The sequence below is a fragment of the Orbilia oligospora genome, assembly GCF_000225545.1.
Source record: "Orbilia oligospora ATCC 24927 unplaced genomic scaffold scaffold00054, whole genome shotgun sequence".
NCBI lineage: Eukaryota > Fungi > Ascomycota > Orbiliomycetes > Orbiliales > Orbiliaceae > Orbilia > Orbilia oligospora.
Window position 1 is genome coordinate 2,925,155 of NW_011645611.1, and position 16,881 is coordinate 2,942,035.

Genomic DNA, 16,881 nt, shown 5'->3' on the forward strand with positions numbered 1-16,881 from the left:
TCTATCAGATGGTATAGAAGGTGGGATTGTTAGAAGTCAGAGGAGAAGGGGGGTGAGATATAGGGAGGGATTATGGATGCTTGTTACAATGCAGATATAAGAGCTGATAAGGACGCGTGGACAGGCAAAAACAAGGAAACAAAGGCAGAAACTAATATAAAATGAGAAATCCACGAAGCCGTTAAGGCTGTGCTCATTCGTAGATGGGTGGAAGGAGGCAGTGACGAGGTGGTGGTGATGATGATGGGATGGAGATGAGGAGTTGTTAGGGAGTGGTATGGTACTTGGTACTTACAATTACGAGGCCCCGAAGCAGGCAGCCAAACCAAAGCGGAAGGCACAGGACAGAACGGGACGGCTAATCCAAGTCTTGGCACCGCAGGTTGGATGGCCCGGGCTGGATTAGCCAACGCAAAATAAACCACAAAGGTGCCATAAAGTCCCTTATCTATAAGCTTATACTTCGTATGCATCAAGGTAGTATTCTTAAACTAATTCGAGCGATATAACCTTAGTGCTTCTAATGCCATACTCCCTAGTTGATACTGAATAGTATGTATATAACGCCGAATCAATCAAATGTCTCTCAAACGCTAGAACTTCAACTTCGAGTATGATACTTAAATCCGGGATATCAAATATATATATATATATGTGTATTTGGTATCTACAGGTCCTCCTATGAGCAGGCCTAAAGTCACAGGCGACTCAGAAAGCTAATGATCGATCGGTACTACACTGGTAAGTAATTAAGAGAAGAGCGCCCGGATTCGAGTCTACCTGATTGACTGCTACTAGTACTATACTATGCTATGCTATAAATACTATACATATGTACATACCGTATGTATTAGTAGTCCCGTATTGCAGCCCACATGAAGTGTATCAAATCGGTACGTACAAGCCGCAAAATATAGGCAGTGAAGTCAGTAAGCTGCCAGCCGGGGAGAGAAAACATATCTACCGAAATTTATAAAAAGAAGGAAAAAGAAGAGGCAAAGGGGCTTTGATATCTCAACATACATACACACAAACATAGATACATACGTACTTACTGATACGAACTATGAACCTAAATCAAACGGGAATAAAGGAATGAAGGAAGGAAACCAAGCAAACAATAAAATGGTTGTACAACACCCAGACCTAAAAGCTAAAATGGGTATATATATATATCCAAAAACAACTATTATATTAATAAGGGAGTTAAACATTACGCCAATACCTCTAGATCCCCCGACCCTTCAAGATGCGCTACTTCCCGCTCCACTTCGATATCACTATCAACAATGTCACCCTGCCTCTGCGGTAAAGTCTCAAGCCCTCGCTTGAAAACACCTCCCGAGGATGGGCCTTCCCCACCGGGCCCGAACCCGCCGTTCCAACGTGACGGAGGGAAATTCCAATAATTAAAAGAGAATTTCCCAGCCCCATCGTTATAAGTATCAGGGTCTGCGGCTCTACCTTTACCCTTACCTACATTATCGCTAGTCTTGTGAGCCCACTCAGGCCCCCCAAGTGCAACCAAATTACCGTATTCATCGAATTGATCTGGCCCGAATAAAAACTCATCCGGCTCCCATTCAGAAGGGTCAACATCGTCGTCTTCGTCTTCAAAAGTATAACCCGTTGATTGCGCGGCCATATCTTCAACTCGAAAAGAATCTTGGACAATATCTAGTCCGTCACCAAACAGGAACAACCAACCAGGGTTGTCGACCCGAACGCCCCCTGGAATTCGATTAATTGCATCCTGCAATTCAGCAATTGGGTGTTGCGATATTGCGTTTCTTGACTCTTCACTTAAGTCATTGTAATCACTCACTAGGAACGCGGTACAATAGCAACCTATATCCACAGTATCAATATCGACGGATTAGAAGAAAGAAGCCTTTAAAGTCAGGGTATTTAACACATATAGATCAAGCTCAAATCAGGTACATCTTATCTACTAAACTGCGAATGGGTCGTCTCACCTAAGAACAGCGAACAAAATTCCGCTCTTGACTTCTTTATACAGCTCGGGGCACCCTCCACCGTCCCTTTTTTCGTTCGAAACATATTATCCGCACTCCTATGTATTATTATTCCTGTTTCATGATCACAAAGACACCTCCGGCACGTCCGTGTCAATCTCGATATAGCCGTGCGAAAAGTTTCATCTCCTGCTGGAGACCCTCGACCCAAATGATTACGGCGAAGAGAAGTTGTTTCCGCAGGCCATTTCATAGTAACGTCAACCTTAAATTTCGGTGTTACACCGCCCTCAAAGAAAGGTCGAACAACTCGATCTATGATATCCTGATTTCCAGGACATTCGACTTTCATTATTCCTTCTTCGTAGAACAAACTTGGCGAGAGAACACGTTTATAATTGTTAGGCGCAGTTTCGAGACCAAAGGCTGAAATCTCCGTTTCTGTTGCACTAGCCAAGCTTGCCGTGGCAGCAGCAGTGAGTATAGTGCTAGCGCTTGGAGATCTCACTAGCTCTCCTGAAGATACGGCGCTTATTTGGGCACCCTTATCCGTAGCAGTACTAGTATCTACTGCTTGTCCTGTACGATGTTTATAAGCTATGTGCGGGATAATTTTCGAGCCGGTAGGTTGGCAGGCTGACGTTCCGGATACGAGTTTGTTTGCAAGTAAGGTAGGCGTGGTCGAGTATATTAAGGTCTTTGAAACGTTTAGAGCTGATGTTGATAGATCTGAACCCGTACGGCTTGTATGTAAAACTGGTGATGAGACGACTACCGATATGGTAGTTAAGGAAAGTAAAGTAACGAAGAATTTGGGGCGCCCATGATGAAAACTCTCAGAAGGACGGAAGACCATGATTCAGGATACTACTCGCGCGCTTCGATGGAGCTAGCTAGTAATATATCTACCGGCCTACAAGTTTCTTTAACATGTGGATTAGTATGTATATATATACGCACACTAAGAGGAGTATATATGACTCTATACATATATGGATGACTAGATTGCATACGTAAATCCAAACACAAAGAATATTGAAGGCTTAGTCTAGTTGTTAGACGGGTGCTGAATTCGTTTGGGTGGCTCTCAGTCATCCATCTCAAGTAGACTATTGAGAGTTTTGTTTTGTGGACCAAACGTTAATAAAGTTATGGCTGTAGAATGCCTCTGGGTCCAATTGACCGGATCCGAGGAATAGTACTAATATATATACATATAAACTGGATCAGTGTATATTTGGCCTTTGACATTGGCCTCAGGATATGATACTAGGTGCAGCTTTGACATAACCAACTGGGCTGTCATGAAGTATATTCATACACCGTTGTACAATTGTAGGTGAGTATATTCATATATGCATACGTGCAAAAGAAGTTAACTCGTGTACTCATCTTAAGTTTCAAAGTTAATTAAGTCTGTTGTAGTAACGCCCTAAGACTACACCGAGACCGGTCTGGAGGCAAGACGGGCGCGAGCTCAGACCAACTCTAGAACTTAATAAGACCATTCTGTTGGATACTAGGTACTCCAGGTAATAGGTAAGTACTTATATATCTAATGCGTTGGATGTTGTACTTTTGGATGTGTGTACCTTCATGCTTACCTACTTAGGTACTTAACCGATACCGGAGCGGGCATTTCAGATATCGATATATTTAAGTAAGTACTTGGGTATACATCGATGCAGTCCAGATCTAACTAAACCTTCCCGGGGCGCCCAGGCTGCATGAGCTCGAGGCATGGGCCATATTCATATCCAGTTAGTTGGGTTTTATTGCTTCGCGCTTATGTAGTTGCGAAACTGCATTTTCCTTCCTAGATGCATGGTTGTATTATTTTTAATTTTCTAATTTTCATGGTCTTGTTTAATATATTAATTTCTTTTCGAACAGGCCAACCGGCGTGAGGTCATCGATCACATCCCAGGTTTTAGAATAAATGATAACTATTATTCTACTTGGTTATGTTATATAGTCAAGATCCTGATTACGGCGCAATGTCTTCTAATCCCTATATATATAGCGGTTATATTTGGACCTTCCGATATCGAATGGCTGATTCGAGCGACCGGTTGGGTTATAATTGACTAGTATTTATGACCAGTTGGCTAACTCGCAGAGGATATATATACCTGGTTTCCTAAGCGCTTAAGCTCAGTATCGAAGTTATAGTTGGTTATCTCCTACAGATTATGATATTAATGACCGGCGTATAAATATTGATAGTCGGGTATAAATCGAACAACATCTAGGTAATAATACCTATAAAAACTTACAATCATAACCATCCTCCCCTCAATAGATCTAGATACATCGAACCGAATACAATATACCGGTATATATATATATTCGATCTTCCCTATTAAAGAATAGTTCTGGTATTACTACCGGAGAACGCGACAATACAGCAAATGGTGGTATGGCCCGAGGAACTTCGGGTTTTTAGGCCTACGGCTCATGACACCGCATTTTTATCAATATTATTCTTCTGGCCATTTTTATTGCTTCTTGGACCTCTTATATCACTCTCAATAGCGAGGCAGAGCTTCCAAGCGGATCCTTTATTATGAAGGGCGAAGTAGCAGTCGTGATAATGGCGGTGGTCCATGCATTTTCACTCGGGAGGTTAGTTAATGTTAACTTTATAGAGCTCCCAACAAAATAGAACCGCCGTTCTATTCTACCATTCCATGCTAATTTATTCGAGCAAAGGCTTGCTTTAAACACTCTAATTTTTAAAAGTCCGAAGTCCGAAGTCCTGGATCCCATAAACACCTAGTAAAGGGCATGAGGTTAGCCAGAAGGAAAGATCCGGCCGCAGAACCACAAAACTTTGATTTCTCGGAAGGTGACAAGCGGGTCATAAGTTGAACACCGCGGTACCGCCCGATATCGCGATATCGATCCCTTAGCTAGTCGGCATAGTTTATGGTGAAGACTACGGCTGTATCTGTTTTATTGCTTTTGTTGTTATTCCGCTTGAACTAGCCGGTTCTACTACTATTGTTATATGTTCTATAGCTATACTATCGAGGGTTTTATACTTATTATAAATGTTAATTCCCTTGCTAAACTTGTCCTCGTGGGCGAATTAATATTAATTAGTCTCGGAGCCAGAGCTGCTCCGGGCGAATCGCTTCGAATTCAAACCAGTGCGGGGCGCCACAGGAATTTTTGTTTAGCGGGTCCGGAGATCTGAGGGCGCAGGGGGTCGTATAACAGCCGATGTGATTGATCCCATCGTATTTTTTCCAAATAAGAAAATTCTTCCTAGCTTTGTCTTCTTTTTCGTCTCGAATTCATTCAATTGCACGAACTAATAGCTGCAGTTTCGCACCGGCTGGTTTTTTTTGTTCCTTTCGCTGTTTTTCTCTCTTTTCTCACGTTCACCCAGCTTTAATTGCTATTAAGTAGTAGGTTTACAAATATATACCTCCTAGTGGATCTTAAATTTAGGCTTCAGAATCCAACGTTAACGTTTCAATTCCGAGTTTTAAGAACCCAAGAATCAACCGAATTGCAAGTTGCGTCGTTGAAACAACCACCGAAATGAGCACAGAAGGCGAAACAGTAGAACAGAGGCCGAGGACCGGTTAGTATCCCATTGATTCTTGTTTTTCTCTCTTTCGAATCCCATTTTTCAGTTTTGGTGTCCGACGATGCCCCTCTTTCGGTTGTGTTTTTTTGCATTGATGATGCTGCCCCACCATACGCTTCCATTGCGTACATTCCAGCTGCCCCTCCAAGGCTTATAACGGAAGGAGCCTTCTTTCCCCCGCCATTCCATTCCGTTTAACAAAAATAAAGAAAGAAAGAAAGCATTCTTTATGTATAAAACAGATCAAAGAGATATAGCAACATCTTTATTTCTTTCGTTGGCTTTGCTTCTTATTGTTTATTTGTAACGTTGCATTGGTAGTTGGTGGTTGGAAGGCACTGCCGGTAATACGGGTACCTGCTAACATCAGAACGCGACAGCAATCCTCTCCGTCTATGACAAAACCGGTCTCCTCGACCTCACTAAAGGTCTTCGAGACAATGGTATCCGCCTACTGGCCAGTGGTGGTACTGCTCGAATGATCCGTGAGGCCGGCTTCGATGTCGAGTAGGATATGATACGTCTTTTCACCAACTTGTTCAGTTCAATCTTCTAACGACGTCATACGTAGGGATGTTTCCGCTATCACTCACGCCCCGGAGATGCTCGGTGGCCGTGTCAAGACCCTTCACCCCACAGTTCACGCCGGAATCCTCGCCCGAGACCTCGAATCCGACGACCGAGATCTCCAGGAGCAGGGAATCGACAAGGTCGACTTTGTAGTCTGCAACCTTTACCCTTTCAAGGAAACAATCAATAAGATCAATGTTACCATTGAAGAAGCCGTTGAGGAAATTGATATTGGTGGAGTCACTCTCATCCGTGCCGCTGCCAAAAACCACTCTCGCGTCACTATTCTCTCCGATCCAAGGGACTACCCTGCTTTCCTCGAGGAGCTTCATTCCCAAGGCGGAGTCCAGGAGTCCAGCCGCAAGCAGTATGCTTTGAAGGCATTCGAACACACTGCCGACTACGATGCCGCTATCTCCGAGTTCTTCAGGAAGAAGTACGCCGGTAATGGTGTTCAGCAACTTACTCTCCGTTACGGCGCAAATCCACACCAGAAGCCTGCTCAGGCCTACACTCCTCTTGGAAACCTCCCATTCAAGGTTCTTGCCGGTGCACCGGGATATATCAATCTTCTCGACGCTTTGAATGCCTGGCCGCTCGTCAAGGAGCTTAAGCAAAGCTTGGGTCTTCCCGCCGCCGCTTCTTTCAAGCACGTTTCCCCAGCTGGTGCGGCAGTTGGTGTCCCACTAAGCGATGTTGAAAAGAAAGTCTACTTCGTCGATGACATTGTTGGAATCGACGAAAGCAAGGTCGCAACCGCTTACGCCAGAGCTAGAGGAGCAGACCGAATGAGCAGTTTCGGTGATTGGATCGCGATAAGTGACGAAGTTGACCTCCCAACCGCCAAGATTATCAACAGGGAAGTCAGCGATGGTATCATTGCTCCAGGATATACACCCGAAGCCCTCCAGATCTTGAAGGCCAAGAAAGGCGGTAAATACACAATCCTAGAGATCGATGAGTCCTATATTGTATGGAAAAAATCTTCCCGTTATATTTGTCTACATTTATGACTAACTAGCATTAGCCCGGTCCCGTCGAAACCCGTACTGTTTACGGTGTCACCCTCTCCCAGCAGCGTAACGATGTTAAAATCACCTCTCGAACTTTCTCTAACATCCACACGCCCAACGCCGAACCCCTCCCGGAGTCCGCCCTCATCGACCTTACCGTCGCCACTATCGCTCTCAAGTTCACCCAATCGAACTCCGTCTGCTATGCCAAGAACGGTATGGTTGTTGGTCTCGGTGCCGGTCAACAGAGTCGTATCCATTGTACCCGTCTCGCGGGTGATAAGGTTGACAACTGGTGGATGAGACAGAACCCCAGAGTTTTGGCATTGAAGTGGAAGAAGAGCACAAAGAGGCCAGAGAAGAGCAATGCGATTGATTTGTTGGTCACTGGACAAATCCCCGAGGATGGACCGGAGAAGGTTGCATTTGAAGGTGTGTTCGAGGAAGTTCCAGAGGCTTTCTCGAAGGAGGAGAGGAAGGAATGGATGGCGCAGTTGGACGGCGTTGCTTGCTCCAGTGATGCTTTCGTAAGTTCTTTTCTTCTATATCATTTTTTTATTCTTGTTCTTTCTCTTCACAAAAATGGAAATTCTAACTGTGTGTGTGTGTGTGTGTGTGTAGTTCCCATTCTCGGACAACGTCTACAGGGCTGCAAAGTCGGGAGTCAAGTACCTCGCTGCACCGGGAGGATCAGTCAACGACAAGGTTGTTCAGGATGCAGCTGAACAGTGTGGAATCACTTTTGTCGAGCAGAGCACAAGATTGTTCCATCACTAAGATGTATTCTAGCCTTTACTTGTTACTAAAATAAGAAATGCAATTTTTGAATTCACGAAGGCAACAACCTGGAATGTTTTTATATAGTGTGAAGCTAAATACTACTTGGGTAGTCTCGGCTTGGGTATTTGGGAGCACGCGGGACCTCCGCCAAAACCCATGAAGTCATGTGATCAATTTCAAAGGTAGAATTGTCCTGTTTTACGCTGGGTACGGACCGTTTCAGCCATCAAAGTGGTCATGTGATCGATGTTAATGAATAAGGGTATGGAAATCCGGTTTCTAGGGAGACAGTTCAGACGATCAAATGATTATGTGATATTTTATGGACATATAAAGGGGGGGATACTAATCACATGACTATTTTGGTTGCTTGAATGTGGCAGGCATAATCTCCAGCATTTCGTTCCACCTTTTTTTCTAATTATAGAAACGTCGAGACCGTCTCAGCTCCATCCTCTCTTCCCAAGTACTACTTGAAATCCCAAATACTACTTGAAAAGTTAGCTGGAGTTATGGCAATGGAGTTATGGCAATCAAAATGGTCACATGACTGACCTATCATGGTTGACAGTCACATGATCACTTTGACTGATTGAATTGATTGGGAACAAAAACTCTGGCGCCCGCGGATTTCGTCGTCGTGTTAAGTTCTGGCAGTCAAAGTCGTCATGTGATCTTATAAACATGATGTTCACGCATTCTGGCCTCGAGACAGAACTGCCACCATGGTATCCACGTTGTATTTTGTGCGTTGTATCCGCTCGTGTCAGCTATAATTTATTGGCTCAACGGTGGACAGTCTTGTAACCAATTGCACATTTGACAACATAATTCGATACCCCTCAGAAATTGAATTAGTTTCGGGTCAATTATCAAATGAATTGCAAAATTATTATTATTGTTGTTTCCCAATATGCCAGGCCAGCCTCATAATAATGCATGAACTTGTGTCCTTGTAATGACTATTCATTCTCACACAGTTGTAATGTAAGTACAAAGCCTCATTCTATAACATAATTTTCTATAGTGTGGCTGTGAAGCTCAAAAATGAGGCTGGAGATCCTCGAGGATTCTAATAGCTGCTCGATTGGTTCGGACTTCCCGAACCGTGTGGCGGATTCCACTGTCGGACCTCGGACCACAGCTTGGATAGGTAATCAACTTGCCCGAAGGAACAAAAAAAAAAAAAAAACGTGGTTGTACAGGCCTGCTGCAGGATGAGATCAGAGATATATACAGGTACGAGTATACATTTTTGATACTTCGAAGTAACTGGCCAGGCCTATTCATGATCCTCAAGCCCAACAGAAACGCTGATATAAATTACATAAATGCGAAAACATGCATATGATGCTAACTTGAGTATCAGGATCATGCGGCGCTAGTTCGGGCGTATAAGCATTAAAGCTTGGAGCTTTGAGGTTCCTTAATTGCGTGCCTATACTTAAGCAGCCTATCGAATCCACTGCAAGGCTGAAGAAAACATCATGTGCCGCTGATGTTGAAAAGTAATGTGCATGTACCATACATGTATCCAGTTACTCATCTGCAGATACAATATAAAAGGACATGAAAAAAAAAAGGAAGTTGAAACGTATGTACAGTATATTACATATACATAGTACCTACTTCTTACACAGTACATTACATATCATACACCCCTGCAGCCCACCATAGCCATGGGTCGCGCCGGTCGTCGAGGTTGCCGCACACACACACCGTCCAATCCGCGAACTTTTTAAGCAATCACAAGAATAGAAATTAGCTGCATACTTTACATACACGCCCTTCCCTCATGACGCTGGTTTGCTAGCGTGACTGCATCGGTACCTGTCGATATTTTACACTCCGGTTCCAAAAGGGAAAATCGCGTGAACGGGAGGAACTGGAGAGGGGGTGTAGTTTAATATTTTATTTTTTTCCTCCCTTTTATAAAATTTCAAAGAACGGATCTTCTCTTAAAATTTCTAGCTTTTTCTTTCTTTTGTAGACGTACTCAAGTAGTTTTTTGATAGGTGTTCTTGCCGGTCGACCATATTGGGAAATTAATTCGAAGTCACGATATATTCCTCCATCCGGTATAATTGGTACTTCCCCGTACAACCCCTCGAAACCCGTTTCATTGCGCGATGTTTGCGCACCAACCAGCCGTTCTGCCGAACAACAGTTGCAAACCCCAGAGCACCTAATCTAATGTAATGCAATGTGCAGCTGCTGACTTTTTTCTCTCTGCCTTCTCTTCCATCTTCTCTTTCTTCTTCATTTAGTTTTTTTCCCCAGACAAAAAAGCTTAATATCCGACCGCGGAAACAAAAAATATCTTAAAACGTTATATCTCAAACCATTCTTTTCGGATTTCGCATATACACGAGAATTGTATTAAGCTTACAATTGCTTGGCTTGGTCGGACGAGATATACCACCGGCGCGGTGTACTGACTTATCCTTTACATTTACACTTACAACTCCCGGCTCCCCGCGATTAACGGCCGTATACATACCTCCTCACGATATTTTCGAGCGAACCGGCCGGAGAAGAACAAGAAGAATAAGGACGAGAATAACGGTCTGACAGGAGAGCAGCTACCTGCAGTTACACGGAATACATTCCCAACATTGTTCCTCGTTCCCGTTTTTGGTATCCCTTCTACTATTACCACCTCAGTACCTCATACCCCGGTATTTTTTTTTCATCTCTTTCTAGACACATCTCGACATACGGAGTTATATCCTCGTTATATTTCTTGAGCATTCCGACATCTTCCAACTGTTTTACGTATAGTATAGCAAACTCAGATTATCGGTTGTTCCGCTCTGTATCTTGGAATGGACAATTGAGGAAGCTTAGGACTGGTTGACCCTCCATCCATCCCTCCATCCTTCCCTCGTGACAGCTGCAGACGAGGAACTGGGATCCTATATTCTGCTTAAAAGTGAGGAGGAACCTCTCCCCGACATTTTCTGATCTTCAACCTTTGTTTTTTGTTTCCCTTTTCCCGCCGGACATCACCGCCTATCTTTCATTTTCCTTTTTTTTCTTCGATTCGGTTTTCGCCAGCGGGAGCAGTGGGTTCTTTCGCTCGTCTTCCGTCAAGTTGACGCCAACTGGTGTAGTTGCAGTTACATACAGTTGCAGGTTGCAAGTTGGTCCCTCCTTCCTTCGTTCGTCCGGAAATTTTTCGAACAGGTTGAAATTCGGCAAAAAGCAAAGTCGCTCAGGCGAATCAGAGCGAGGAAGAAAAAAAAAAAAAAAAAAAAAAAACCTAAACGCACCGGACGGGACCAACCAACGTGCAGGAAGACAGAAGACGGAGAAGAAGAAGGAGAAGAAGCCAGGTTCCTTAATTCTTCACGCCAACTATACCATCACGAATCATCGTCATTGTCATTACTCTTCTCCTTTCCAGTATTATCCTCGTCGTGTCGTTCTTTCTGTTGTTTGTGTCGTTCGTTGAAGTTGGAAGAAGAAGAGGCAAGATTCGGACCCCTGGAAAAGCTGCCAAACACAAACCCGACCTCTCCCCATCTCATCTTTTCTATTTTTCTCCAATTCGCCCGAAAACCCATTCCACAACTACCACCACCACCAACATCAATCACCACCATCATCACCACCATCATCACCACCATCATCATCATCATCCAAAACACCACCGTACCCTTGTCTCTTCAGACCGAATTGTCTACCCGCTCCGTTTCTTAAGAACGTCCTTCAGCTTCGAAACAATTCGGGCATTTTCCTTTTCATGTTCCCGACGGTTCTAGTCTAGGTAAGAAGGGTTTGGCGGACCATGTCGTCGCGCACGGCGGGCTTCGCGGACTTCTTCCCCGACAGACCGTCGGCGTTGAAGGAGAAAGACAAGGCTGCAGCTGCACTTTCGTCTCAAACTCCTTCGACATCTCCTCCTTTGTCAGCTCACAAGTCTCGGAACAATAGCTTGTCATCACTCAATCATGTCAAGGATTCCTGTCTTACATCTGTTACATCTACATCTACATCTACCATTACCGCTACTACTACTACCATATCTAATCATCATGTGCACTCTTCTTCCACTTCATCCACCGCTACGGCTGTGATCCAGGCTATCGCCATCCCTACTCCTACTGATGATTACGATGCTGGTGAGCTTTCGTCTTCGTCTGCTCCTGCTTCTGGTGGGGAGACCTCCTCGCTCGCTAGCAACGGGTCGTCATCTTCTGGTCCCCCCTTCCACAACACCCACACCCTTACCCCCGTGACCACCACCTCTTCTCCGCCCCCGAGACCTTCGAGCCCGGAAAATTCTGTGAAGAATGAAGTCACGCGGACCTCGCTCTCTGCCTCTGCTACTAATCTTCCGGTCAAATCTCCGGTTCCAACAGCTATCGATAGCTATACCAATTCTTCCCGGAGACCTGCATCTTCCTCTGGACCAAAAATTTACGTGAAACCGATGTTACCGAAACGGAACTATTGCATTGTTTTCGATCCCGAGCTCGAAGGTCGTGGTTCCACAAAAAAGTCCGAAAAGGCGAAACCTCAATATCGCTTCGACGGCAGTGGTGTAAGTCTCCTACTCTGTCGTTCAATTGAAACCGGGGGAGCTCATAAACGGAAACCCTCCCCAAAACGGCCCATACGGTGTGGATATACTAATTTTCACCCCTTTGTATGCATTTAGTTACCAGGTCTGGTCTCCGACCCTCGTCTCAAAATCGCAAATTACCACCTAGGCGCAACCAAGGGTAAACGGCGACTTCGCAAATCACCTTACGAGCTCCATTGGCCCACCGACGAGAATACCATCGGTCCTGGGCCTCCTACCCAAATCGCTATCTCGGGACTAACTCCATTGCATACACAGCAAGACGTGCATATGCATTTTAGGATGTATGGCGAGATCGCCGAGCTCGAAATCAAACTCGATCCGACGACTGGAGCATCAATGGGTGTGGCAATGGTAAGGTATCGTGAAGTGAACGGTCGTAAGGCTTCGGCGCATGAAAGTGCGAAACGGGCAGTTGCAAGTGGTAACAAATCGAAGATCGGCATGTCGATTGTGACTGTGGAGTTCGATAGAGATGGTGATCGAAGTCGGAGGTTGATGGAAAAGTACTTGGCCAAGAAGAAAAAGGATGCGGATGATGCTGCTCGGGAAGCAAAAATTCGAAATCTGGCCCCGAAGGCTCCGTCGAGTATGCTTGCTGCCGCGAAGCCTGCTAGTCCTCCACCCCCACCGCCAGCTCCACAACAGCAACAGCAACAGCCACCCCAACAGCGAGATAAATCATCTAGGCGGGATCGGAGCACCTCGAGAAGTCGGACGCCGGTACGGGAAACGAAAAAAACTGAGAGCCGGAGTAGATCGACATCTCGGAAAGGTCGGTCGGCAAGCCGAACTAAACCTGCAGAGGTCATCGAAAGGCGTATTTCTCCCAAAACCCGCGAACAGATTGGTGATAATCCATACCTTTTCATATCAGCAAAATCGATACCGGCGGACGAGAAATTTGTTGTTCATTTGCGAGGCCGACTCCGGAGATACGAGTGGGATAGAATCGTAGTCGATGACTCTGGGTTTTTCATTCGGTTCGCAAGGTTTTCGGAAGCCGAAAGATGTTTCGATATGTGCGATGGCATGCCTTTGTTCTCCTATGTCATGGAGATGGAGATCCATAAGGGCCAAAACGGACGAGGTGAATCACGCTCAACATCTCGGCCGCGACAAAGGCCATTCGATGGAGACAGCTATCGCCCGGGTAGGGATGACAAGCCGAAAGAGAAAGAAAAGGAAGTTCGCAAGAAGGTTGTGTACCATGCTGGTACTAGCTCGATGAACCTGCTCGGTGTGGATCTTCGGACGATGATGATCCAGGACCTGAAGAAACGGGTGTCCGCGCCAACGATTTATGATGGAGCTGATGCACACAGGTCGAAACGCCAGAAACCGAACGATACTGCCCCCGCCTTTAAAGCCCCGCTTCCTTACTCCCCGATGCACCATATCGCGGCACAGAGCCCTTCTCTGAAAGAAGATCAACCAGCACCGACGCTTGCTAGCCGGTTGGCATCACTGCCACGGTTTAAGAAGAAGGAAAGATCTGCCGCCGCTAAATCCTCTGCCAGCAGGGGTAGCCCTCTTAAACGACGGGTTACCAAGGTGGCAGACGTTAGACCTCTCCATCATAGGCTTGGACGGTATGAATCGGATGACTCGGATGAGGATGATTCAAATGTCCCAACCAGGTCGGCTAGTCGTACTGCGTACTTGTCTTCGGATGAAGATGACGTGTCTACCCACCATGCTGGGACACCGAAGAGGCAGAAGAGGGGTCCTCGGAGCGTGTCCTCTCGGACAATGGATATGTCGGCTACTTCGGATGAAGAAGAGGATGAAGATTTGTTGAGGAAGATGTCGAGGAAGAGGAAGGAAGAGAGAGAGAGGAAAGAAAAGGAGGAAGAGGATGACGCTCATACAGTTCCTGATGAGATGGACGTGGATGACGCAATGTCTGAGGTTGTGGAGGCGCAACCGAAGGGTAAACATCGACTGGTCATCTCTTCGAGCGAAGATGAAGATGAGGAGGACCTAGATGAGGTTGACTTGGTACCCGTACCTGACATTCCGCAGGCTCGCGAGGATCTGGCATTAAAGAGCCTCCAAACCGATGATCTCCACATCGAGGACGCTAAGCCCCGGCTAGCAGTTGATGACGAACCGTTGACTGAGACTGCTGACGAAAAGACAAAAGTGAAGAAAAAGAAGCGACCAGCCAAAAAACTCACTCTTGGCAAAAAGAAGTCAACAGCGAAGAAGAGCAAGAAAGAAGTTGTGGAAGTTGTAGAGTCTGAGGACGAGGTTATAGAAGATGTCAAAGAGGACGAGGTGGTACCAGCTGTTGTTCCAGTTGCTCGGCCGAGTGATAGCTGGCCAGAATGGGCCCGACCGACCCAAAGTGAGAAACCTGTGCGGACTTTCGTGGATGATGAACCCTATGTACTGGATCTGGACGGTCTGCAAGGCCTTGTTAAGGACGATGAGGATCTTCAGTTCCTCCAGGCCGCACTCGGGAACGTGGAGCTTTCTGACCTTGGAAGTGTGGACCTATGGGCGTACCGACAGAAGGAGATGAAGTTTGTGAATCTCGATGTCCGTGGCCCGACAGAGAAGCGCTTCCAGTATGAAGGCTACCACAAAGATAACACGACTGGATCAGCTCGAACGCAAGGATCGGGCAGGATTCCGGACGCGGAGAAGGCACAATACCTGCCTCATCGACTTCGACTTGCTAAGCAGAAGGCAGACCGTGAAGCTGCAACGAAAGCAAAGGATATGTCTCTAGCGAACAAGGAGAGTCAGCCGATCGTCAATAATGTGGTCAAGGATACGTCTCGCTCGAATCGCGCCAACAATCGACGTCTCGCGGCGGAGGTCAATCTGCAGAAGCAGACTTTAGCAGCTGTTGATGTTCATGATGTCATCAATTTCAACCAGCTTAAGAAACGGAAGAAGCCGGTCCGATTCGCTCGCTCTGCTATACACAATTGGGGCCTATATGCTATGGAGAACATCTCGAATAATGAAATGATCATCGAGTATGTTGGTGAGATTGTGAGACAGCAGGTTGCAGACTTGAGAGAAAAGAATTACCTCAGAAGCGGTATTGGAAGCAGTTACCTGTTCAGAATCGATGAAACAACCGTCATTGACGCGACAAAGAAAGGTGGCATTGCCAGGTTCATCAATCATAGCTGTACTCCGAACTGTACGGCTAAGATTATCAAGGTCGAGGGAACGAAGAGAATTGTGATTTATGCGCTGCGGGATATTCATAAAGGTAAGCACTGCTGTCTTATGAGTTGTTGTGGGGGAAGGGATACTAACTTGTTTGATAATAGATGAGGAACTCACATACGATTATAAGTTTGAACGAGAAATCGACAGTGAGGAGCGCATACCTTGTCTTTGTGGGTCCAGCGGTTGTAAGGGCTTCCTTAACTAAGCACCTTGAAGCAATACCGTTTTCGATTTTATAAATCGATTCCTTCCTTGGTCCTCCTCCCTCGTACAGAATCCTCGACCATTCAACCACCATGAAGCTAGCCGATCTCCCCTCCTTCCAAGTTTCAACACTCACGATCATTGTTTCAACATCATAACTTCGAAGGAACGATAATTTCTTTTCCTTTCCTAAGAACTTAATCCTTTCAACAAAAAGTCAGCCAATATTTTTCTTCTCTAAGAGATGGGGGAAAAAGTTTTAATGATGGGATACCCACCGAAGCACGATATACTAGGAGTTTATAGGCGTTTTGTCTTTCCCACTTTTCCATTATGATTCTCTTCTCATCGATAGCATCTTATGAGAGGATAACAATCTTACCTCGTTTTTCTTCTCCTGATCACCTGTATGCCTGAGTCGTCATCAGCTGACTGTCTCCGACGTCTTGTCAGTCACATCTACTTGTGATAGTCAGCTCATTTATCAAGATCTCCTCTATTATTTCTTGCTGTTAGCGGGTTTTGTTCATGCGTTTCCCTTTTACTCTGTTGAGGGGTGTACTGTACGCCGTGTGTCCTTTTCCCTTTTTTTTCTTCAAATTTTCTTCTTTGTGTGACATACTATAAACCGGCTAGCTCTTATTTCTGAAGGGCCATAGCTGATTTCTCTCCCCTTTATTGGGTTTACACTCTTCTTTTCTTTCAAATGCCTCTTCGTGTTCAAATAGCTTGCTTCTTTGTTGCCGTTCTTTTTAGATCAATGCTTTCCAGGCGATGGAGAATCCAGGCGATAATTAATGTATCTTCTATTTTCCTACCCCTTCCTAATCCCCTCTGGTTGTGGTACACGGACAACCGTCAAGAGGTGATGATAATGTATCTGGATGAATGAGGGTTTTTTTCTTTTACTTACTTCAGCTTTGCTTTCCTATTTATTACTTTCTTCTTCTTCTTCCCCGA

General features: G+C 45.4%; 3 protein-coding genes across 3 annotated transcripts; 2 read left to right on the forward strand and 1 right to left on the reverse strand.

The window, feature by feature from the left end:
• Positions 1–1,213: 1,213 nt before the first annotated feature.
• AOL_s00054g885 (uncharacterized protein) lies at positions 1,214–1,645 on the reverse strand (the record flags this gene model as incomplete). Its single annotated transcript, XM_011122201.1, has 1 exon — positions 1,214–1,645. One exon carries the CDS (start codon positions 1,643–1,645, stop codon positions 1,214–1,216), a length of 432 nt encoding a protein of 143 aa, XP_011120503.1.
• A 3,880-nt stretch (positions 1,646–5,525) lies between these two features.
• On the forward strand, positions 5,526–7,934 carry AOL_s00054g886 (uncharacterized protein; the record flags this gene model as incomplete). Its single annotated transcript, XM_011122202.1, has 5 exons — positions 5,526–5,568; positions 5,955–6,081; positions 6,146–7,115; positions 7,172–7,684; positions 7,779–7,934. The coding sequence occupies 5 exons, from the start codon at positions 5,526–5,528 to the stop codon at positions 7,932–7,934; spliced, it is 1,809 nt and encodes a 602-aa protein (XP_011120504.1).
• A 3,793-nt stretch (positions 7,935–11,727) lies between these two features.
• On the forward strand, positions 11,728–15,922 carry AOL_s00054g887 (uncharacterized protein; the record flags this gene model as incomplete). Its single annotated transcript, XM_011122203.1, has 3 exons — positions 11,728–12,483; positions 12,601–15,757; positions 15,819–15,922. The coding sequence occupies 3 exons, from the start codon at positions 11,728–11,730 to the stop codon at positions 15,920–15,922; spliced, it is 4,017 nt and encodes a 1,338-aa protein (XP_011120505.1).
• Between the last annotated feature and the right edge of the window lie 959 nt (positions 15,923–16,881).